General features: G+C 38.5%; 2 protein-coding genes across 5 annotated transcripts; one reads left to right on the forward strand and one right to left on the reverse strand.

The window, feature by feature from the left end:
- The first annotated feature begins 2 nt into the window (after positions 1-2).
- Vps35 (Vacuolar protein sorting 35) lies at positions 3-4,269 on the forward strand. Of its 3 annotated transcripts, none has more exons than XM_018105224.3 (8): positions 3-143; positions 881-1,070; positions 1,145-1,878; positions 1,935-2,170; positions 2,232-2,558; positions 2,619-3,182; positions 3,243-3,426; positions 3,490-4,269. In XM_018105224.3, exons 1-8 carry the CDS (start codon positions 141-143, stop codon positions 3,649-3,651), a joined length of 2,400 nt encoding a protein of 799 aa, XP_017960713.1. In that variant the 5' UTR covers positions 3-140; the 3' UTR covers positions 3,652-4,269. The 3 variants fall into 3 exon arrangements, with proteins under 3 accessions (XP_017960713.1, XP_017960712.1, XP_089117847.1); XM_018105223.2 differs by lacking the exon at positions 3-143 and adding an exon at positions 155-462; XM_089261721.1 differs by lacking the exon at positions 3-143 and having other exon boundaries at positions 724-1,070.
- An 83-nt stretch (positions 4,270-4,352) lies between these two features.
- On the reverse strand, positions 4,353-24,619 carry Swim (Secreted Wg-interacting molecule). Of its 2 annotated transcripts, none has more exons than XM_018105229.3 (4): positions 24,388-24,619; positions 6,324-6,526; positions 5,256-6,241; positions 4,353-5,178 (listed from the first exon to the last, which is right to left on the reverse strand). In XM_018105229.3, exons 2-4 carry the CDS (start codon positions 6,487-6,489, stop codon positions 5,032-5,034), a joined length of 1,299 nt encoding a protein of 432 aa, XP_017960718.1. In that variant the 5' UTR covers positions 6,490-6,526; positions 24,388-24,619; the 3' UTR covers positions 4,353-5,031. The 2 variants fall into 2 exon arrangements, with proteins under 2 accessions (XP_017960718.1, XP_089117848.1); XM_089261722.1 differs by lacking the exon at positions 24,388-24,619 and adding an exon at positions 8,352-8,517.
- Positions 24,620-24,883: the final 264 nt, after the last annotated feature.

A 24,883-nucleotide genomic window follows, 5' to 3' on the forward strand; every position in this document is an offset into this window, starting at 1 on the left:
TTTTTATTTCTATAGTATTTTATGCGTGATGTATTTCAGCGGTTGCCGCCTGTGGTCACACTGAGTACAAAACTATTGAAAAAATTACTTTAATTTAAGATAATTTCTCATCCTTGCTCCGCCCACTAAACGCTGCTTAAATGGTAAGTGCGCCCTCAACCCGAACGTAGTCGCCAGAAGCCGGAAACAGACATTTCAGCACAGTGCAAGTACCCAAGTAGCTACAAGAAAAGAAAGAAACTGCGAACGCTAAAACGCTGACTGCGCCCTCGCCCGCCCACTTTGCTAGCGGCAAAAACTAGTGCGATTTGCCATTTGCAGCCGCAGCCGCAAGCATTACTGGAGTCCACATAACCATATACCAACAACACCACCAAAAGCACAGCACCCTGATCATCCAGCATGTATCCCTGGAACTCTTCCACGTACGGCGGCCAAGCGCCCACTGGTGGCCAAACCAGGGTAAATACGCCACGCAGAGGCAATGCTTATCCAACACTCCACACCCCCCTCACACCACTCCACTTACTACTACTCCTTTTTGCACTAATATTTTACTACTATTTGTTCGCTTTTGTACCGAATGCACGCCCTGGGCGGGGATCGCAGTCAGCAATCGGTCGAAGTCTGGGCAAAAACAATTCCAGCTCTTGTTTTATGTTATCATCTTTCGCTCAATCCAGCAGCAGCCGAACGAGCTATCGACGCTTATCTCATCACACTCGGCTCTGTTTTTGTGTTTTGTGCTTTCTGTGTTTGTAAATCTCAACTCTCTCTTTTAAATTGACGCTGTTGAAATTACTCATCCTCTCCCATGTATTCGCGTTCATCGGATCGTTGGCCCACATTGCCGGACATTGTATGCTATGTCTCATTTCAGACGATGCCGAATGGTTTGGACGACCAGGAGAAGCTACTCGCCGAGGCGGCCAGTGCGGCGCGTAAACAGGCATTCCAAATGAATCACTTTCTGGACAAGGAGCGAATGCTGGACGCACTGAAATGTGCCAGCACGATGCTAAGCGAGTTGCGCACCTCGGTGCTATCACCGAAGAGCTATTACGAATTGTGTAAGTATATGAAGTGCATATAAGCTATAAGATTAGACATTGCAAACAATCATTTAATAAATATTTGTCCATAGATATGTCCATCACGAATGAACTGTGCCACCTGGAGCTGTATCTAAGCGAGAAGAACAACAAGGAGACGGATCTATATGAACTGGTTCAGTACTCGCACACGATAGTGCCACGTCTCTATCTGCTCATCACTGTGGGCATTGTGTACATAAAGAACGATTCGACGTTAAAGCGCAGTATTCTGAAGGATCTGGTGGAGATGTGCCGAGGCGTGCAGCATCCGCTGCGCGGTCTCTTCTTACGCAATTATCTGCTGCAGTGCACCCGCAACATACTGCCCGACGTTCTGGTAGCAGAGAATGAGCACGAGGGCAACGTGTATGATGCCATCGACTTTGTGCTGACGAATTTCGCTGAGATGAATAAATTGTGGGTGCGCATGCAGCATCAGGGCCACTCAAGCGAGAAAACCCGCAGAGAAAAGGAACGTGAAGAGCTGAAAATTCTGGTTGGCACAAACTTGGTGCGTCTGTCGCAGCTGGAGTCTGCCACACTGGAGACGTACAGGCGTTTGATACTGCCTGGCATACTGGAGCAGGTGGTCAGCTGTCGAGATGCCATTGCGCAAGAGTATCTAATGGAGTGCATCATCCAAGTATTTCCCGACGAGTTTCATTTGCAGACACTCGATCCGTTCCTAAAGTCCTGCGCCCAGCTGGAGACAGGCGTGAATGTTAAAAATATCATAATATCGCTCATCGAACGACTGGCAGCCTATAATCAACGCAGTGGCAAAGTAAGGAAACTCAACTCACTTGAATTGAGAAATATATTAATCGAATTGTATTGCAGTCGAGCGGCAATGCCATCGATGCCATCATACCCGCCGAAGTGGAGCTGTTTGAGGTGTTCAGCGTACAGGTGGCAAACATTGTGCAAACGCGCACGGACATGCCGCTGGAGGACACAATATCGCTACAAGTGGCCTTACTCAGCTTAGCACAGAAAGTGTATGCCGATCGGGTTGACTATGTGGACAAAGTGCTAGGCACAACCGCAAAAATACTCGACCGCATGAACATGAACAAGTGAGTTTCGCGGCTCTATTCATGAATCAATGTTAATTGTATTTACTTACTTACCTTGCAGCATTTCGCACCTGTTGTCTGTAAATCAGGAACTGTCTCGTCTGCTGCGCATCTGCATTGACTTCTACAACAACGCGCTGACCATTATACAATTGCAAAACTTTTGTCCTCTGTTGGAGAAGTTTGATTACACTTCGCGCAAATCGTTGGCTTTATATTTAGTTATGAACATATTGGAGAATGAGACGCTGGTGCCCACAGCCGATCAGGCAGATAGCATATTAACGATCATAACACCGCTGATCAAGGATGACGAGACGAACACGACAGCTGCCAATAATAGTGCCGACGCCGAAGAGTTTGCGGAGGAGCAGGGCGTTGTTGCACGGTAAGTTGATGTGGCATTGCATCGGATACAGCTGAATTTCATAATCGTTTGCTTGTATAGGTTTATACATCTCTTAAAATCTGATGAGCCGGATATGCAATACAAAATGCTGCAGATAGCCCGCAAACATTTGGGCCAGGGCGGAGGCCAGCGACTGAAGCACGTCCTCCCTCCACTTGTATTTGCCGCCTATCAACTGGCGTTTAAATACAAGGCAATTGCTGAACAGGATGAGAACTGGGACAAGAAATGCCAGAAGATTGTGCAGTACTGCCACAGCACAATCAGTGCATTGGCCAAAGCGGATTTGCCAGACCTGGCATTGCGCCTGTACCTGCAAGGTGCCTTGGTTATTGGCGAGATTCGGTACACAAATCACGAGACTGTGGCATACGAGTTCATGACGCAGGCCTTTTCGCTGTACGAAGATGAGATATCCGACTCGAAGGCGCAACTAGCGGCCATAACGCTCATCATGTCCACATTTGAGCAAATGTCCTGTTTTGGCGAGGAGAACGCAGAGCCGCTGCGCACCAATTGCGCGCTGGCCGCGTCCAAACTGCTGAAGAAGCCAGATCAGTGTCGGGGTGTGGTGGCCTGTGCGGCGCTCTTCTGGAGCGGCAAGTGAGTAGATCGAAAATAGAATTTAAATCCAAGTCCCAATCTAATATGCTGTCGTTGCAGGCAAAATGGCGAGGAAATGCGGGACGAGAAACGTACGCTGGATTGTCTAAAGAAGGGCGCACGCATCGCTTCACACTGTCTGGATACGGGAGTGCAAGTGCAGCTGTACGTGGAGCTGTTGAATCATTATCTATTCTACTTTGAGCGCGGCAATTCTCTCATCACAGTAGCCATGCTGAATCAGGTGAGGCTTCTGCTCTAATATTTACTCCCGTGCCGATTTACACACTCCCATCACATTTTGCAGCTCATTGCTAAGGTAAACGAAGAGCTGCCAAATCTGGAACCTAGCGAGGAAACCAAGCAGATCGAGAGTCATTATAAGAATACGCTGGCACATTTGCGCAGTCGCATGGAGTCAAATGACGCCGCACTGGAAGTCTCGTTTGCTGGCATCACACTCAATTAAAGACGAAATCCTCCTTAATTTGCGACCCACTTAAACACAGTAAACAACGCCCCTCGATCACGCATATTTTTGTAATGCTGCTTATCAGTCGGCAAATAGTTAAACCCACTCTTTCAAAGGCTGGATAAACAGAATAATACAGAACCTTGAAAAGCGATCAAAACAACGGTATAAACTGTGTTTTCTAAAAGAAACAAGATTCCATGATAAATTGTAGTATGTCTAAGATAGTGCGAGACTATCCAAAAAATCAAAAAAACATGAAAAGAGAAGTGCTTAAAAGTTTGATTTTCGATTATATACGTGTAAGTGCAAAGTGTCAACATTCTCGATGATTTTTCTCCTTTATTATCATTATCGTGTATTTAGTTCATAATTACAAGTAATTATCCCCCAAAAAGAATTGTATTTTATATTATATCTATTATTTAACCCCTTGCAAAAAGAAAACGTAGAAAAACAGAACGAAACAAAAACAAAAAGATGTGAAATATTGTTAAACAAACGAAGAGCTACAGTAAAAAATTATATACCATTATAAATTATTCATTAATTATTATTGATGCAATTTGACAGATTTTTGATTGTGCATAAATAAAGTTAAGATCAAATTGTTTTTAGCAAATTAATAGTCAAATGGCAACAAAAAAAAAAACAGTTGAATATTATTTGCATGAGAATCGGGTAAAGGAAACATAGCGTGAACATGAAATACAATTCCTTTATTAAAAATATACATACATACATATACAATTTAAAGCCGAACAGATGCGATCGGTCTATATATCAGTTTAACTTAGCTTTCATCTACAATACATGAGTGGATAAGTATGCAAACATTCGACATACTCGTACACAAACCCTCCACTCGGTCCTACTCGTTCCTACGCGTTCGAATACCTTTCTTTACATCTCTCATACTCTCACATTGATCACTCGCTAAGAAAAAAGAGAACCTGATTGATGGGCCAAGCGACCTACTTGCTCGCTTGCTACTCGTTGTGGCAGTATTAGGTGTCAGAGGTGTGGGGCTGGGCAGGATGATGGTTAATGTGGCAGTTTTTCTGTTACTTCGAGTTCGATAAATTAGTCGCTATTGGTTAGCTAAAACAACAAGTTCAAGAGTTACTATTTCGTTGGAGAGCTGGAGATGGAGCTGGGCTTTGGGGGGCAGTTATCAAAGTGGTGTCGACTTAGCGCGACTTAAAGCTAATCATTTTAGTACCTAAGTTCTAACATAAATTTACAATTAGAGAAGCGCCTAATTCACTTTCAGTGTCGTAGCAAATGGAAAATTTTGAAACATGAGATAAATTGTTCGTCACTGCGTTTTAGCTCGAGATTTCGAGAACTTTTCAACTCGACTTGGCTCGGCTCCATTTACACCGCCGCCTTCGCGTTGTAGTAGTTGTACACGTTGGGCCACGAGGCCAGCACGTACTCCTCGATGCCGCACTCATTGGAGCCGCGCAATATGCGGAAGTAGCCACGCTCGCCCCACCAAGGACCCCACGAGTTGGCCGCAATCTGGAGAGTAAATAGAAAAAAATAAATAAATAAATGAGCATACCGTAATCCGATATCTTGCCTAGCCCTTAGCTTACCCAGTACTTGACTCCATCGTGCTCCTCGCCCCAGCCGACAATTTTGACCGAGTGGAAGCCAGTCGGTGCACCGCGATTGGCGGCCGTCTGACGGTAGACGCCGCCCGAATAGGAGAAGAAGTCTCTGTAGACGCGCATGGTGGCCTGCACGGGTCCCGAATGGTAGATCTCTGCCATGATGTCTGTCTCGCCCTTCAGACTGTATGCCGGGCCCACTGTGTAGAAGCTGTCCCGATTGACGCCATACGCCGGCCGGCATCCGTTGGCCCTCAGCGAGCGGCTGTTGTGGCGTATCTTGCAGCTGTCTCTGCGCTGTGTGTATGGATAGCAGGTCTCGTCGACAACGCCCTTCTTGTGCAGATAGCGCCAGGCGGCATCGAGATGGCCGCCCTCGCAGCCCTGCTGCCGGCGTGTGCAGGAGAGTATGTTTTGGGGCGACAGCTGGACCACCTCCTTGCCCTGGCTTTGAATGGCAAAGCGATCGGAGGCCACCGAAGTGGTGGACAGCACCCAGGAGGCACCGCACCAGCCCTGATCGGGCACCTCGGAAATGTAGCTGGACCACTTCTCGACGGCATTGAATCTACGTGGCAGGCCCGATGACGGATTCGAGAGGCGTGTCATCGCCTTGACACGATAGGTGGGCTCCTTGGTGCCCAGACGCAGGCGCAGACCCTCGCTGTACTTGTGGCTCCACCATTCGTCGTATTTGCGCGCCGACCAGCCCAGCTGATGGATCGAGTTGACACTGTTGATGAGCTCGTCGTCCGTCAGACACAGATCCGTGTCGCACTGCACCCGACCGCCGTCTAGGCAACGGCACTCATTGCAGTTGTCCCACGTGTTGTTGTACTTGTGGAAGTAGACGCCGTTGTGCAGGCAGCTGAGCACCGGATCCGGTTCATTGAAGCAGAAGGAGCGATAATCCGGGCAGCAATCGCCGGAGTCATCGCGATCACAGAACTCATCACAGTAGCACAGCGTGGCTGTGTGAAAGGAGATTCATAATAATTAGCAGAGTTGGAAATAAGAGAATATTTTTAAGAAAATATGGAAAAATTGACTCACTGGATATGGGCAGCGAGCAGCCGTCGCGCCGATTCTTGCAGCATGTGTTCTGTCTTGCGCAATAAGGACCCGGAAAGTCCAGTTTCAGTGTGTGATCGAAGGCATCAGCTAGGCCCAGGACCAGCAGGAGAAGTGACAGCGCCAATGGGACGCACTTAACAGCCATGGCTAAGACTTGTCAAATTGCAGCTAGGTGCGTTCAGCTGCAAGATTGCAATTGGGTTAAAGAGATTAGTTGGGCAAAGAAATATGAAATCCGAATGAGCTCATCGCTCGCGAATCTCTGATGCTGCGATTAGATAAGATAATTACAATTTGTCAACAAATTAGCAGCAGTCCGAGAGCTTATCAGTTTTTTGTTTTGGTTTTAGAAAGCTTCTGAAATTTGCGTATTACGCATACGCCCCATGCAGCGATAAATATGAACATCAAAGTCTAATTAAGTCGCGCCGCATGCCAATTATGCATGCCTAAATACAGCCCAAGCAGCTAAGTAGCTAGCCCCAAAACTGGTTTCCCCAATAGCTTCCTAATTTTCAACATTTGCATAGCCAAAAAAAATATATATATATATATATTGAAATCTGGAGCTTTCAGCTAGTTTCGGTTAAAGCCATTAACCGAAATCAATTAGTTTATCACAAATTTTTCGGCTTGTAAAAATGAAATTAAGAAGCGCACGCATTCACAGCCCTTTGAAATTTCACGCTCATCAAAAATTCACTTCATGCATTGTCAAATCACATTTGGAATGCTCCAGAGCTACATATGTGATTGCAAAATACCCTGTAACTAGTTAGACGGCAGTATTAAAACTCAATTTGAATTGCTAAATATCTAGATAATCAACGAGTCTAATTAAGGCCTGATTAAATTGTTGATATATAAATCTGATCTTAAATTATCGGACTTTTCAAATTGAACAATTATATCTCGAGTGTTTGCAAACAAACGAAACGAGCTGATATACCCAATGGGCCATAAGCCTGTGGCTAGCCACAATTGGCAACATAAACACAGTCCGAAACGCCAGCAATCACATAACAGTAAACTTTTTGAACAAATTCTGATGACGTCAGCTCTAAAAACTCATTTTAAACCCGAAAGTTTCTTTTTTATTATTTTATTATTATTATTTTTTTTTCTCCTTTTCTTTGGCTCAACAGCGAATCCAAATTTACGCAAAGACAGCAAAAAATAGAAATAGTTATAAAAAAAAAATAATAAATAAAAGAAGGCACAAAGCGCCCCTTTTTCTGCTGGGTTCCGGACACGGGACCCGGAGAGTTATGACAGAGCATTAAACTTGTTTCAGAACAAGCGATTAACAAATCAAAAGCAAAAAAACGGTAATAATAAAAAAGGTTTATTATTTATTTAAATGCAAATTGCAAATAGATTTTTCCAGTTTCGTCAGTTTTTTTCGCTGTGATTAAATTAAAATTGATTCTTTTTTTTTTTTCGTTCTCCCTCTTGTCAATTTTATTGAGTGCCACAAAGTGTATTCACAATTATGGAATATATTATTTATAAATAATATTCGAATCGTACAGTGTGTTCAAACAATTCCAATTCTTTTTAAATTCTTTTTCAGATGCAAACCCGTTTATAATTATGTGCAAATTTATTTTTTATTTATTCACTAATTAATTAGCAAATTTCAATTAGATGAAATTCTGGAATGTGTTAATTGATATAAACCAAACAAATTTTAGTCAGGCGCCTAATTGGCCACGCTTTCTTTTGTTTGTTATTTTCTCAGATAACATAAATTGTTTCAAAGAACAAATGCCAAGAATTAATATAACATAACTAACTTAAATTAAACAAGATTTGCATACAAATAGTAATCAAATTAATTTCACTGCAAAAATATTCAAATTTACTATCACAATTTTCATTCATTTTTAATGGTATATTAATAATTTGGTTTATTGCAAAAATTTGTTCTTTTCCAAAACAAATTCTACTCTAATTTTCCATATCTGTTTTATAGTTTATTCACTTTTAATTAGACAAAATACTAACTTTTTTTGTAACTTGCACAATTTACAAATGTTTTTTTTTTTTTTCAAATGTTGCACTTTGGCCAATAAGTTCTTTTGCCGAAATAAATTTCAATCGGTTTCGGACAATTTCAAACTTAAGCACGTTCCTCAGGCGATCGCGGTCAACCAACGACTGAATTCAATAAAAGTTATTGGACACCTTCAAACCAAAGCCGACGCTGCTTTTGCAGCTGCTGTTGTTGTTATGGCTGCTGTTACGTTTCTGTTAAACTCTTGCACTGTTTGCTGACAAGTGTAGGCGGTTGCTTAAACACGAGAGAGCGCCTACGAGAAAGAAAGAGAGCGCGGGCACTGTTAGGTTAACAGAAGCAGAATTTGCGACCAGAGCTCTGCCAATGCTCTGCTGTTGCTCTATTTAACCCCACGCCAGGAAGGAGAGATAGCGAGCGCTCGTTCCGTTTACCACTGTTAACACTGACTGTTCTGTAAACTCTTCCCGGTGCACAATAATAATCTCTTTATATGGCAATATCAGAGAAGATGCAAAAAAAAAAAAAAAACGACACTTTCTAGGTGTGTGTGGGTGTGTGTTTGCATTTGTGTATTTACCATTAGTAACACGTATTGGCCGCCAGATCCAAACCTGCGATATGTAATACATGGAAATGGAATTTAGCTAAAATTCCTTAAATTGTTTGCCAAGACCTTTGGCCGGGGCAAAGGCGTGAGCTTTCTTGTGCGCAGTTAATTTACGTACGTAGTTGAGATATTTTCGATTGTTTGTTTGTTTGCTTGGTTGCTTCTTTGCTTGTTTGTGTTTATTATCAAACGAAATTGATACACACACAAACAGACAAACTTACAAACGTACTTAATTGCACCCAATTTAAGTTCAAGGCTACACAAACAAATCAAAATACAATAGATAAATTGTGCAAAAAGAGATAGACATACATATTCACATACATATGTATGTATGTATGTATATATGCAGAGCTGAATGAGTTCTTTCTAATTGTTTGCCAAAACATTGCGAAATTTTTGATGACTCTATGTGCACTTAGAAAATAGAAACACACACGCGCAATTTGTGCGTCAAACTGGGACGATTCGATATGATATGTGGATGTGATACTATCTGGGTCTGCCAATTCGCTTGGCTTCGTTTGGGCTCTTCTGTTTTTCCCATAAATTCCATGCAAGAATTTGCATTTTAATTATTTTTTATAATATTTTCACAGCCGCTGCAAAATCTATTTAGAGATCTGGAATTTTTCGATGGGATTCCTAAAGACTTACTTCGCATTTGATCTCTTTCCACATTCGTTAAGAGGAATTGCAAATTAACTGGTCCAGATTTATGTACACATATACATATGTATGTATGTATATCGTAAACAACGTTAAAATAGAATGGGCATTACTTTGACGCCTATGTGGCGCAGAGCAGATGATAATAAACAAAATCGCCGAAGAAACGGCATAATAATCATAAGCTGACACATTAGGCAGCCTAATTAAAAACAAGTTGCAAGCCGAAGCTGAAAAAAATGAAAGAGATGGAACCAAAGAGTCGGTCCCGGCTCACAAAGTTATCTATAGAGCCTCACATCCACCATAACCGCTGCAGAGCACATCAAGCCGAGAGAGATGGAAATAAAGCCATCAGACGTCGACACTGCTAATTCCCAGTGTCGCCATTTGCATGACATTAAACTTAAGTTTTATGACCGATTTCTGTCTGAGTAATGCCACATTATGAAAATCGCTTTCGGGCAAACTTAAGCAAACAAAAGAATCAAAGAAACCGGAGACTGACCACAACACATACGGCTACAGCTACAGTAAAAATAAAATAAACAACATTATTTTGTTGGCCCATTAGAAAGAGAGTGGAGGAGAGTGGGCACAGCACAAATAAAGCCTTTGTATGCTGGTCAGCTAGGATGGGAGGACTACAATGTATAATGCATTTAAGTTAAAGAGCGGAAATGAATCTGATACGTAAAAGTTTAATCTTATCTAAACTAAACAGAAATTGGAATTTTCGCAAGAAATGACTAATAAAATAAACTTTCGAAATTTGTACTATTTGACTTTGATTGCTAATAGATAAATGTTTCGCCTTGAAATGTTCGATTAAGAAATAACCTTCTATTATTTTAATATATTTGTAAAGAAAATAAATTATTTTATTACATAATAAATTAGTATATATTGAGGAATAATTAATTGATTTAAATATAATTAAACTTATTGATATTTATATTAATAAATTTGTAAAATATATTTTAAGCTAATAAAATTCATTGATTATTTAAATTAATTAAAATAATTGTTAATATAAAATAGTGAATTAATAAAACATCATATTTTCAATAAACATTTCTAAAAAAAATCGGATTATTTAGTATAAAATTTGATGAGCAAATGTCATGAGTACAATTAGATTGAGTCTGCTCGAGTGTGCGTAGCGCTTGAACTTGAATTCAGTTTCAAGTACATGAATCGTCTAACGTGATGTTGTCGATGACAACATGTCCGCATGTCCGCAGCGTATCGTCTCCATGAGCAAAACAATTGATACGTCATTTGGGTGGCTTATGAATGGATAGCGCATATTCGGGCAGCTGGCACGCTTATGGCCAAGCCAGGATTTAGAGCAGCAAAATAAAAAATAAATAAAGCGATAAGAATTGCCATTTGGCAACATGATTAGGCATTCAATTAGCTGCTATCTATATATTGTATATACATATATATATATATATATACTTATGTACAATTAAGTGTCCAAGTTGACTATTATTACCAATTCTGGGCACATTGAACGATACTGTCATGCAATGGGCAATAGCCCATTGATATGTATTGCTTTAGTATCGGCGTAAAGTGCCCAGCGACATGCGGCATTCCAATCTATTTAAGTCATGTGATAAAATATTTATGAACTGACCGAAAAGCAACAATGAAAACAACAACAGCAACAACAGCAACACAAACACCTTAAGTTTTCGCCAGATGACGCACAAAAAACAACGAATTGTGCGTAATATTTGACCTTTTGGATTGGCTCGAATGTTTTTCGAGCTGCCAAAGAATTTCTTATCACTCCCTATGTAGTTCAAGGATATGCTCAGAGCAATAATTGTTACCCATGTAACTAGCTTATCGAACAATAACCGTGATTGAACACGTTGATAATGTTTTTTTTTACATTGCTCTCGTGATTTTATTTCATTTCAAACATTTTAGCTGTCATTTTGGTGACGTTCCCACACGGCTCGGTGACAAATGCGATAAGATTGCGAAACATTTCAAGTCGTCAAGAACGTTTTGTACTTCTGCCTCTGGCTAGCCCAGCTATGGATTAACACAATCATCTGCTTTGGGCTTAGTCAACAATATCGATTGCATCAGCAAAAGACTGCTAGTCGAGTGACTAAAGAACAGTAATACGTTTGTTTAGAAGTGGGTAAAGGCGTATTTCTAAATAGATTGTAAATTCTATGTCAAAGACTAGCGCCAGGTCTCTCATATGCACTTTAAAGTGTTATAATCGGCTTGACACACTTAAAGAGATATACATATGTTTGTTCAGATTTGATAGAAAAATGTATATGAAATACCAATAGTTCTATAATCCGGGCATGATATTTATTATATACTCTGTATAAGTTTTACACTTATATGAGTTATCAGTTACGTATAAAAGAAATGGGAATATTGCTTTACTGATCCATAAACAGGATATTCGATATTAATCTGCAGATAAACCTTTCAAACTCAAGGCATTTAATGGTCGATAATTTTTCTAAAGATCTCTTTGGGTTCTAAATCAAAATGGTCATTGCTAAAGATTGTCAGTTTAATACAAAATGATAAAAAAAAAAAAAAATCATGTTCAACTCCATAAGCCGAGATTTCCCCCACTGATAGCTTAAAAACTCGTCGATTGCGTGCAGATACATATATACATATATATTTATGCCCAAGCACAATGTTTACCTTCATGACATTACGCTAAACATTGATGTACAATAAAATGAAAGGAAAAAAGAAATAAACAAAACCGCACGTTAAATGGATGTTAACACCTTAATTTCGACTCATTAAAATATCAAATGTTGTTGATAATCAATTTCATGGACATGCATGCCATGTTTATTGGGGAGATTCTTTATCGGGTGACTCGATAAGAAACTATTTGATTTTTCCTTACTGATCAAGGTCAATTTCTGTATAAACATCAGCAGAATGCAGACCTTGAACAATGCACGTTCATTCGGTGAATGCAATTCCAAGGAATTATAGCACCTAAATAATTTTCTTTCTTTCTTTTTTTTTTTGGCAGCATTACACGGAAATATTTGGACTTTAATATGCAAAATATTGCGCACGTCAATAATTGAAACTCAGATTTGCAGTTTGTTCGATAGTAATATAGAACTAGTGTATGTATGTGTGTGTGGGGGGTATCTGGAATCAATATATCTTCAAGGCTGAGCCCATTTGCACGCGATATTCGCATCAGCAACTAAGGAGCTCACTCAAATGGATGTTCAGGGCCTCTCGACGTCTATCAGCCACACGTCAAATAATGACGAAATCGAATTGGCTTTTGAGCAGAATCGCAAGTGGAAGTCGGAGTGGAACTGGAAGTGTGACCACAAAATTCAATTGAATTAAATTCTAGTTAATTTTGACAGCGACAATTTAACAACACTCAACAAAAACAATGAAGCATTTTCAAAGCCAAACCTGATGAGCCTATAAATACCCTAGAAGCATCTACATATAGATCTCTTGAGGCAGTTCTTCAGTTACCTCTTAATTATACTTAGACTTATAATTTTAATAATATTACTACTAATGGTTTTCTTCTAATTGTACAAACATATTTCATGCGCTTTCCTTATGCTTCATTATTCTTATTAATAAATTATATTATTTTTTGTATTATTGAATTATATACTCTCTTTCATTTCATTTAATATATTTATATTTAATATACCCCGCCTTTTAGCCCGTTACAGGGTATCAATTTGGCGGCGGCAACAAACGGCTGACAGCTGCTTATAGCCCGTGGTCGAGTAATAAAATATTATTTTGGAATATTTGTGTTTAATAGCTGTTAAAAAATTGGTCAATTCGTTTCATTATCAATTACAATTTCAATTGTCTGCAACTTTTTTAGGCACCCTCCCTTTCCCCCACTCTTAAGTATTTGTATTTCGCATGGTTTGCGATTTCTTCAGGTTTTTTTTTTCATTTGTCTGCGTGTTGCCGTCTGGCATTGGACGCGTATCAATGACATTAAAATAATAATAATAATAAATAATAATAATTAATGCGGCGACAGACGATCTTCTCTTCCATATATCAAAGGGGCGCACATTCATGATCATATTCTTGATATGTGTAAAATATTATATGTATTTCTGACATTTATGAGACATCGGAATGTGTATGCGAGTGCAGACAAATTATTGGAATTTGACATTTTGACTTTTGGGTATTGCTCATTGTTTGTGTTTCCGGTTGCATGGCTGCCTCGATAACCCGAATCATACAAATTGATATTGCACTCAAAGATAGAGCCAAAAAAAAAAAAAAAAAAAAAACACACACACACACACAAATCTATTTATATTGAGTTATATCATTGTTTTTGATACAAGTACAATTTGAATTTTGCGATTAGGATCTGTAGTAAGTAATCTATATTTATATACACAGCACAAAACTTTTGACGTCATTGTTAAGGAAATTAACACAAAACAACAAATTCAAGATGATTTCTCAACGAAGGTGGCCAAACCCATTTAGATATATGGAAAAACTAAACAGAAATAAGTTTACCTAAAGAAAAAATATTATACAAATTTAAGTATTGACAGCATTTCGTTTTGGAATCATCATCACTCACAAATAAGTTCTGGCACTTTTGTAGTACTATCTGTCCAGGTAACGTATAGAAATTCCGTGTCTTATTTTGCAATATTTTTTAATAGCGCCTCGTCACGTGTACTTAGAATACCCTGGAAGAAAATTACACGTATACGCCGATGTGCTAGGCCTGTAAAGTAAAGTTGTGTTCTCTATATCATAATTTAAACAAAACTATTTAAAGTCGTCTTTGTAGAAATAAACCTGTCTCACATATATTATGTTAATTAAGCTGTTTAATTTATATACTAAGACCTGCTACAGGTCATCCCAAAGTTGAGCACCATTTACTGGATTAACATTTCTTGTTTTTGAATGAAAATACCATATCAGCAATTTGCGTATCAGCTGGCAACGCTTTAGTAATTTTTAGATATTTTCGCATCAAATGTTTATAAAAATGTGCACAAAAATAAACCTATTCCGAAGATCATGGTCTTTTGTGGGCTGAGGCGTCATAAACGTTTTTGTATACACGATTATTTACGCATTTTTCTATTGTGCTCAGACCATCCATAAAGAAAAAGAAAACATATAAATAAATTAATTTGTATTCTCTGTTCATTGTTGATAATTCATAATTTGCTTATTGGAAACAATTTTCAAGTTGCGAAGCTATTAGTAAGATTCTATTTTTAGATGAGAATTAGCAGTGCAGGTTTATAGACCCATCGACCGATCGACTGAACGACCCAGCTGACAGCTGACTTCTACTCAGGTAGTACTTATCCAATACAATAAATATTTTGTGTGAGATGCTGACGTTCTAAATGCACTCAACTGCCGCCCACAGGGTTAAAAACCCATACGATTTTGGCTCGTAGTTAGTAGTAATTATCTCTGGCACTTGACAAGCATGAACACCCAACAGGTACTCGAGCCCCAAATTAGGTGTGCTGTCAATCAAAACTAATCACAAATTGCTAAAATGCAAACACCCAGCAACAATTGACAGCTGGCCAAAATTGAATATGCAATCTGAAGTGAGGAACGAGTAACAGTCATACATTTATATTTGGCGAGATCAGATGCTTTCAAGGCTGTTCTGTAAATCGTAACATTTTCGGTTGGGCAAACAGAACCATCAAGCATGGCTAAGGCAAGAATAACCCAATCTTCACCTCTCGCGAGTCACTTGAGTACAGCTGTGCCACTCCTACTCGGTAGCGTCAGAACAGCTTGTGAATTGTTAGATACTTCACTAAAAAAATGTTAATAACAGCAAAGCGGCTTTTAGAAACACGACAAACTACTTAACATTAACAGTATGCTGCTATCAAGTAAAACAGGTAACAGCTGTTAAGTACAGCAGTCTGCGGCGTTTAACATGTTGTTTTCATTTATTATTGCTGTTGTGTTAGTGTTATGTTTGCTTTTGAATCAGTCTCTCTCACTCACTCTAACGCTCGCTTGCTCACTACTCAGCCGGTGATTATTTAGCGTGATGCATTTTCGTCACTCGTCAGTGATAATAAATATAAATTCAATAACAGATAAGAATTTAAAGTCAAAATTGCACATATACACACATATTTTAATAATAATTGGTTTTTTAATTAAGCTTTTGATCATATTTCCATTTATAGAGCATTGACTCTGTTGCTTATATTGCATGACAAATATTTTAATTATATTGACAATAATTTAAACAAAAGCCAAATGAGAGATACAAATGTAAATGCTTGTCGGAACGTACATATGTATGTCCCATTTTGAAACGCCCACAGCATTAACTGCTAAACGCCTTTATATCGGCCACTGGGACAGCTTTGTGGCTCGCCACTGAAAAGTAAACTGAACCAGCCGCTGCCGCCGTCTGTCCATACTTGTATATCTTTTACTTTTTTTTATTTATTATTACATTTGTACACTAAGAAAAACTGACAGAGGAACATAAGTAAAGAATTTAGATTTGTGTTTCTGGCTTAAAGAATTTCGTCAAAATATATTTAATAGAGCCTAATACTCCACTTGGTCAAGTTATATATATTGTATATTCTTATCTTTTTGAATTTCTCTCAGTGTATGTGATATGTACCTACATGGGCCTACGTATATTTTTGGATTGTATTCCGTCTGCCATGTTAATGTCTGTGAAACAAATAGCAATCGCCTTGTCTACATAAAAATAGCAGTTGCTCTGATTTTTTTGATATGCATGACAAACTGTTTATTCGCGCATTCTGTTTTTTACCTGTAATGAGCATATATAGGTACAACAGCTCTTTCAATCCAGGTCGTTATTTGTCCTCACAGAAACAAGGAGATTATTTTTGGATCTTTACAGAAAATCTCCTACTCTTGCATATATCTGATCTAGCCCATAAATTTGCTGGGCATCCATTTAATTAACATTAAATTCCGCACATATTTCGAACAGCAAGTAATTAATTAAGTTGAATTACGAGCGAATTTAATTATAGAAATATTTTGTAAGCATTTTGCAATGCAAATGTATGTTTGTCGTTTTTATTTTGTTTTCTGAGAAAGTTACAGGTAAAGGCCTTGGGCTTTGCCTACGAAAATCAAATTTATTTATAAGAAACCATTTACAAAATTAGAACACTTCGCTTTCATTGTAAAAGAGCCAATTGTTTAGATTGTTTGGCTGTGGGTGAACTTTTTTTTCTGCTTTTGCTTTTGCTTTTGCCTGCTTGATTTATTTAAGCATTTCGGCCAAAAGTCATTGTCAATGCCAAATGCGAATCATTTTGTGCACAAATGAGTACGTAAATATGTTTGTATGTATATGTATATCTATTCATGTCTATATCTGCTTATGTGTCCCCAACTGATGTCAGTGACACTCAGCAAGCCAACATCTACGATCTACGATCTGCATGACAAGCAATTCCCAAACCCTTTGCGTCGCATTAAATGTATACAATTGCTATAGGAAGTGCTTTATGGACGGACAACAACAACAACAACAACACAAAACATAGTCCCAATACGAATCAATTAGAGATATGAAACTCTGTTGATATGGGTAAGACGCGCCTCCAACTATTAAAAAATGATTAGCGAAAATAATACAAAATATCAACTGAAATATTCAGCTAAAGAAGAAACTGGAAATAATGTCAACGTGAGCATAGTTATTGGCTTGTTGTAATTGCTAACAATTTGCAATTCAATTATAAAAATAAAAACATAAATTGAAAGAATCTCTGAAATAAATTACAATTTACTACGAATGAGCCATAAACATTATATATATATACATATGAATAAACGATATTGCCGATGACGATTACATTATAAATTTATAATAATTGGTTCATAGTTATTAATTACAAGTTCAATAGAAATTATTCAAATGTTTTCAAAGACAAAAAAATAAATAGAAATAAAAATAAAGATTGATTACCCCGTTGAATACATTGTATCTGTGTTTGGTCAGTTTTCGTCATCGCGCGGTTGCGGCGTTTGTCATCGCCAATTAATTACGCTAAAATTTGCATATTTTAATCCAACTGAGGGGTTGTCTAAAAGCCGTCATAAAGAGCAACACAAAAAAAAAAAAAAAAAAACGAATAGCTCATTAAAGGATAGATCATCAAGAAATATATAGAACTGACTAATAATTTGCACTTGTGAGTAAACAAAACTCATACAAATTTCAATGAGTATATTTAAATTACCGTTACAATTATCAGTCACATTTAGCTGTTTTAAATCTCATTCCCATTTAATAATGATTCATCTGATACCTGTCGAATATACTCTTTATTGGAACAGTAGAACCCTCATTTCGTAGCCATATTAGGGTAAATGTCTGTTGATACAGCTGCTTCTGACTTGGTATTCCATCAATGTTATGAGTGTTATAGTTCCAGCGGCTGTTCTCCGAAATAACTGTTAGTAGACATCACACAAATGGAATTAAGTGTTTAAACTACTTTGTTTACGCTTCATATGCGTATTTTGAATAGCTTCTGGCTAACACACCCACTCATGATAAATTTATTTATGGCTTTATTGCTACACTACTATATTGAAAAGGGTATATTGGTTTTGCGCATACTTTCGTAACAACAAGAGAATAGATAGATAAGCTTTTTTTCGAATCTGTCCTATGGCATATCAATGGATTATGAAAGCTTTACAGAGACATTTAAATTTGTTTATTTTAAAATATAAATAATTAAAAATATATATCTATTAATATATAAAAAATACGGTTACTTGTATATTGAATTCTAATTTATTTATAATTTTAATATATTTATTTTTCTTAATTTTTTAATGATTCCTATGATATCAACTCATTGTATTTTTCATTCCTTCGCTAGTCAAAAAAATATTTAAATAAATTTAATTTGCAGACAGTTCAGGGTATATCCAAGTCAGTCAATTTCCCTTAGCTTCTCGAGTGTTTGCTTGCCTTTGTGTGGTTTGCTCAATTATCAGCTATTGCATAATTGAAGAGACAACAATATCTCATATCTGAGCTAGTTTCATAGGCTATTTGCCATATACGTAAATAGCGTCGCACTAACGGTTAAAGCAACATATAGACAACAGCTGTTAAATAGATAGGTGTGAACTGTTAATTTGACACTAACTCACACCAACTGAAATGTAAATAAACCTAAAGATTTCGATTCCAATTCAGATGGTCGCAGCTTAGCTCCATTTATGAAACGGCAAGACGTCTCTGACTGTGACGTCACGCCGCGTCCGGCAATCGATCTGCTGAGAGCTGATGGAGATCCGTGTTTATACTAGCGATTAGAGCACTCAATGGCGACATACTTATGAGCGAGTGACGAGTGGCCGCCGTAAATACCTGAGCGTCTAGTCAGCCGGCTAAATGTATGTTTGCACTTTCAATGGGCCATGAGACACGACAATGACGTCATTTGTCAATTCGCTGATTTGTTGACAGGCACGCGAGATAGTCGAGTGCATTCGCCACAAGTATTTAGCGGCGGCGCATGCACTTCCATTGAAAACGAAAATTGAAAACGATTGAATGCAATTTAATAAATGCATTTTTTTCTCTTCTCTTTTTATACCCTGAACCCATTAAAAATGGGAAATCAGGGTATAATGTTTTTGTGTAAAAGTATGTAACAGGCAGAAGGAATCATCGCAGACCCCACAAAGTATATATATTCTTGATCAGCACGATGAGCTGAGTCGATATAGGCCTGTCCGTCTGTCCGTCCGTCCGTCCGTCCGTCCGTCCGTCCGTCCGTCCGTCCGTCCGTCCGTCCGTCCGTCCGTCCGTCCGTATGAACGCCGAGATCTCAGAAGATATAAAAGCTAGAGAGCTGAAATTTTGTGTGCATACTCGTGTATACCATACGCAGTACGAGTTTGCTTTATTTTTTCGATAACTCACCCGATAACTTTTTTATCGAGAATAATCGAAAAATTGATTTTGTTTTTTAAGCCTCATCGGAGATCTATTATACGTAGAGATTTCAGATTTACTGTGTATATATATATGTAGAATACAAACATTTTGTAATCAACAGATTTTGGATACCACGCCCCCTCCGCCTCCAATTTGTAAAAAACGTATTTCAAGTACTAGAGACTTGTGCTTTAGAATGTACACACATTTTGACCATATGATTACGCTCTGAAAATTTCATTAAGATTGCATGTCTACAAAAAAAGTTATTTATCAAATAAATTCTCATACTATTGCCCACACTGCAGCGCAGCCCAAGCGCAGTCGCTGCTTACTGCGCAGTTAGCAGAGCGCGGGCGCGTGAGGGTGGATGCATGTAAATGTATGTGTGCGTGCATAAAAGAAGTGCAGAATGATAAGAATATCAGCTTGGAGGGTTCAGGGTATCTCCTAGTCGAGCAGTCTCGACTAGAGTCTTCTTACTTGTTTTTTATCAATTACGGTGGGCGTATGATAGGCAAGAAGCAGAGTATAGACAGCGCACTGCAAGGCGACAAGACAAAGCCACGTTTTATGCATTAATTAATTTCGATTTTAACAGCTTCCACTAACTGAAAAAACATGTCATGCTGTCGTCATTTGATATGTTCAATGGGCAAATTGAATTGAATCTTTAGGCATTTCTGGGTGTGTATCTATGTGTATCTCCAATGCAAATCGTTCTCACAGCCTTACGGCAATAACAATACGAATAATAATACCAATAAATATGTAGTCTCATAATAATAATCATTTCGAATCAATTACAAAAATATGCTAAACTTGAAACGTGTCAATTTCCAGTGACTTGTGTTCAACATTTCGAATTCAATAAATTCATGACAATAACCTTAAGTCAACGTTGCGTATGAGCAATGCAATTGCTTCTTGGAATACTGGGGCTGACTTGATTCAGAGCCGTGGCATATTTTAACTGGCATGCCAACGGGCAAATAGCGAATTGCATTTTGCACAGCATTTACATTTTAATTGCCGCATATCGAATATCACCAGCTCCTAAGTGGCACTGATGATGTCGTCACGCTTCGCATTCATACCAATCCCCCCCCTCTCCGATTGTTTGTTGTGTGGCGCACGGCCAGCAATCACAGCTTGATAATGTTACATGACTAATTGCACAATTTGATAAGTATAATTGAAAATGTTGTTAAACGATCGCCAAACCTTAAATTATTTAGCTTAGCCGCCTAATAGCAGCCAACTGCAAATGAAATTTGAGTGCTAAACGCGCTGGATCATTAGGCGAACCGAAACTTCAATCAATTTGACTGCAAAGCCAACAAGACGCATTAGCCAAAGCGATAAAACACCGATTTTACAGCAGCTACCAAATCTAAAGTGCAAAATTATGAGGCAATTGCCAGAAGCTCTACTTGAAAATCAAATGAGAATGCTGCTGTCAATGGCAACTGGATGAATATAAGACTCGTTCGTGGTTCAATACGACTAAATGCACCAATTCAAATGGAGCCATAAACTTGCACCTGTCAAACCAGGTGATTCTAGATCTCAAATGTAGCTATAAATAGATTCTGATGCGATCGGACTTTGAGGTGTGCGTAAATATCATTTTTGAATAGCCCATAGAGACGAAACTCATTCTTAGTCAACTTTGATTAGTTTGGGAATTCCCACTGTAAATAAACGTTGAGCTTTATATTTAACGGGACAATGTCTAGAAAAATATATGAATATTTTTATTGATAAATATCGAAAAGTTTATGCAATTTATACATGGCCTAATAGCCATGAATACATATTGTTTATATCTAGATGGGAGGTCAACAGCAACATATTTGCTATATTAACTTAAAGCTTTAGAGAACTCAGCTTCATTTGAATTGCCACGCCCACAATTATGTATATTATTTAAATCTATTTTTTACTATGAGTGAACCGGAAGAATTGTATATATACATATATAAATATATAGAATAGTCTATAAAAAATGTATATGTATATATACATATATAAATATATAGAATAGTCAATACAAATTTTATTTATTTTAAGTTTTTGAAGAGAAGTTTTTGTACCCAAAAATTGTAATATTTTATATGAGTATACGATATCAATTATGTCAATTTAATATATCTAGTATTACATTAAATAGATAGACCAATAAACAATCTAGACGAATAGACAGACGAGCAATTATTTCATTTCGATTGTTCATTCCATTAGTTCCAAATGCTGAACCAGCTCAAGAAGCATATACATACATATAATTAATCGATTTGGAGTCCTCCAGCTTATAAGCTAATTGCTTCTCATGCAAACGCCAATAAGACCGCATCAGCTCTGTTTGCCAATAACTCTCAGCCAGTCCAATTAGCATGCAATGAGTGTGTGCTTAATTACATAAGTCTGCGCACTTCTGGCCGATGTTTACAAACAAATCGCATGACTCTGCCCTAAAGTTCAGCTCTCCCGTGAGATTAGTCATTGACCGTTTGATATGACATCAGCGGATCGTCAGCTGGACAAGAGTGTAGCAGATTGGTAAGACCAGTAGTCCAGCGAGTCACCTTCGTTTCTGGTCTGAGAGGGTTCAGCGACGCTTTACCGGAACTGGGCTGTCAACGTCAACACATCGGCGGTTGTTTGCGTGTTGTTGTGCTTTGTTTAGCTTAGTGTTTAGTTAAAATGAAGCAAAGCAAAAACACCAAAAAAAAGTTACAAAAAAAAACACACACACACACACAAATTAATGGGATTAATGGGCGAGTGGACGAGCACGGGGCACTCATATATGCAAATGTTTAAATATTGTTACAATTTGCCCAGGTCAAAAACAAAACAAAAATTTCTGTTTTCCTGCTTTCGGGTGACGTGTAAGCGAACGAAATCTGGTTAACCTTAACCACAGTCTAAAGACAATACGAGTCTTTCATATTTACATTTTGTATATTTACAATCAAAGCAAATCTCTAAATTTCAGCTCGGCCCAGAGCCAGTTTATTGTCGTGTGAACTTTTGATTATTATTACAAGTTTTTCGATTCTTTCTATTCTCGATCAATTCCATAATTTCAGCAGTGTTAAATTCATAGTTAAGCAAGGCAAATGCATTCAATCACATTGTATAAATAAGGAAATCCAAATTGCAAACAGAACTCTTCAAATACCTTGGATTTATCATAATAGCTGAAGACGTTCCGTAATTCTCCCAAAATTCGCAAACAATTTCAGGTTACAACCGGAACAGCTCCACGCTTTAATGCAATCATTATAAAAATATTTACTGCCTGGGATATTTAACTAAATAAGGTGTAAGACGGCTCTTTAGATAAGACACCTAATCTATATATATATATATTCTTAGCTTGGCTTTTATGCCGCATATAAAGTAGACAGCCGAGCAATGAAAATAGTTAAAAATAATATCTAAAATATCTTAGTGAATCTTGCACAATCAGATCCTCGCTTCGTGCTACTCGCTGGAGATTAGATTAGAGCGTCCGAACTGTGCGCGTCTCACGTGACAAAGCTGCAAAGTTGCAATTTCAGTAAACCAAATATTTTGCTGGAATCAACGAGAAATGCTCAGGTTCATGGGCAAGTAAACAGAAGCAGCAAATTACAGGTATGATCATATATGTAGGTGTGTAGCTGTGAGATACGAAAATATGCACATTGCAAACTTTGGCAGCCAGGCGCTAACATGCGGATAAACAACAACAAGCAGCAAGCGAACGAACACGCGCAGATCCATATCCAAACAGATGCTCTAATAAATTACTTAAATACCCGAAAGGCAGCTGATGAATTGCATACGCGTCTTAACATTTTGGCTGTGCATCGTATTTGAATTAGCCTAGATTGAGTTTTTGAGTGCCGTGACTGGGCTAAGTTGAGCTTGCAGTTGCTGGCTTATCAGACTAAATGCATCTACACCCACGAACTGCCAGCAGCAGTTATGCAGACCAGATCTCTTGTTGCTTCTCTTTCATCTTGCATCTTTCATCGTTTGGCCCAGCTGCCAGCAGTGGCAGCCTGGTAAAAGCCAGGTCGGGAACATGATAGCCACAAATAAGTAGCACAAACGGCTGGCAAAACTACTTGAGCTATTCGCGTATTACTTTCTACTGTGCTTTATGAAAAATGCGAGTAGATTTTGGGGAATCAAATGGGGATAGCAAATGTTTGGCCGAAAGTAAACTTTCGAAAGCGCTGAAGCCCTGGCCGTATATCAAAACAGCAACAGCCGCACAATAAAAAACCAGGTAAACATATCGTAAAGCAAACCCAACTGTCTCACCTGTATTTGCGGTTACCTTTTATAGTATTGCTTGCCTCATAAAAGTCGAATATTCAACACCTCTGCCAAAGTACAGTCAGTTATTGTGCCGCTCGCGCACTGTGCTAACCGCAATTCAATCAAACTCACAGAGCTGTCTTATTAAATCCGATACTCGATGCTGATTTCCTGCCAAGCATCAAATAACCAAATTCTCAATGTGCATTGCTCCAGTTTGGCAACTGCATAAATAGTCGCATTTGAATTAACTAACCGATGTCTGCATAGCCAGCGAATGGCAATAAATTTGTGAACTAGTTCGGCTCATTTGTTATCCTGTTACAGAGCTGCCACCTAGTTACACTCTGGCTAAATTATTGAATCAATTTAAAGTTTAATGATGCTGCTGCCGCGGCTGCTGCCAATTGAATTTGACACTTACCTGGCAATAATTGTAGCACTCGAAAGAGTTCTCAATGATTCAAAAGGCAAACGTGACTAAATTTAAGCGCCTTTGCTGCAAGCAGTTGTTGCGCATGAGCGCACACACACAATACCTACGCACACACACAGACACACGCACACAATCGCAAGTTGCAGTCAATAAAAATTAGCATTAAAAGCTTAAGCCGCACGCGCGTTTGCTGTCGCGACAGATTTTCAACTGAGACTTGGTTAGTTGAGACGTTGAAACTTTGAGCCGACGCTTGTTAACGACGACTGCAGCAACAGCACTGGCAGCAGCTCTGGCAGCAGCGGCAGCGGCAGAGGCAGGCGGTGACAGCGACAGCGTCAACGGCTGCCACTTTTCGCTGAGCAAACGAAATGTTTAGAGCAGAACGCGCGCACCCCAAGCAGTCGACTTGCAAATAAACAAGCGAACAAACAAGACCAACAAACAATCATAATAAAATAAAGTCTGAACTGAGCTCAATATG

The sequence above is a fragment of the Drosophila navojoa genome, chromosome 5 (genome assembly GCF_054131105.1).
Source record: "Drosophila navojoa isolate 15081-1374.11 chromosome 5, UAZ_NAV_1.0, whole genome shotgun sequence".
NCBI lineage: Eukaryota > Metazoa > Arthropoda > Insecta > Diptera > Drosophilidae > Drosophila > Drosophila navojoa.